Genomic DNA, 603 nt, shown 5'->3' with positions numbered 1-603 from the left:
TGGTAAATGTGATAGAAAACTAACCAGTCAAAAAGTATTCACCATTTGGCAAGAGCACGTGCTTCGCTCTGTAAGTCGTCGGTATGTGTGCTGGTGATTTGAGAAACTCTACACTGAGAGAATAGTTTAGCTACGTCAACTAAATATATCTACATCAATTTTTAAACTACGTCCAAATTGTGTGCTAAGCGTAATACATATATTTATTTAACGCTTCTAACATTCATATATTTTAAAAATATTTTCTACACATTTATTTCACTACCTGAAGAGATTTGCAAACTAACGTAACATTTTCTTCACCCTCCATTACAGATGATTTTGCGGATAACAGCGGTTACGCTCTTGTTAGCGGTCTGCCTCAATGATGCCGTAGTCGTGAAGTCACGAAGAGAGGGCTTTGATAGCTATGGCCCTCCACCACCACCCCGACCAGCGCCACAGTATGGTCCCCCACCGCAACAACATCAGCCACATCGCGAATATGGTGTGCCACAACAAATACCGTTCCGTGAGTATGGACCACCAGCGCTCAAATATGGGCCACCCAAGTTTATTAGCGGTGGTGGTAGTAGCAGCAACAGCTTTAATAATGGATTCCAT

General features: G+C 42.1%; 1 protein-coding gene across 1 annotated transcript in view; it reads left to right on the top strand.

Moving 5' to 3' along the window:
- Positions 1-315: 315 nt before the first annotated feature.
- LOC118753860 (neural Wiskott-Aldrich syndrome protein-like) overlaps positions 316-603 on the top strand; it is an 860-nt gene continuing 572 nt past the window's right edge. The window contains exon 1 of the mRNA XM_036488737.1: positions 316-568. Coding sequence (XP_036344630.1) covers positions 316-568 — 253 coding nt within the window. The remainder of the gene's footprint in view (positions 569-603) is intronic.

The sequence above is a fragment of the Rhagoletis pomonella genome, unplaced genomic scaffold, assembly GCF_013731165.1.
Source record: "Rhagoletis pomonella isolate Grant_MI unplaced genomic scaffold, Rhpom_1.0 Rhpom_scaffold_00002, whole genome shotgun sequence".
Classification (NCBI taxonomy): Eukaryota; Metazoa; Arthropoda; class Insecta; order Diptera; family Tephritidae; genus Rhagoletis; species Rhagoletis pomonella.
Note: the sequence above shows the minus strand (reverse complement) of the source record. Positions and strands in the feature narration are given on the sequence as shown.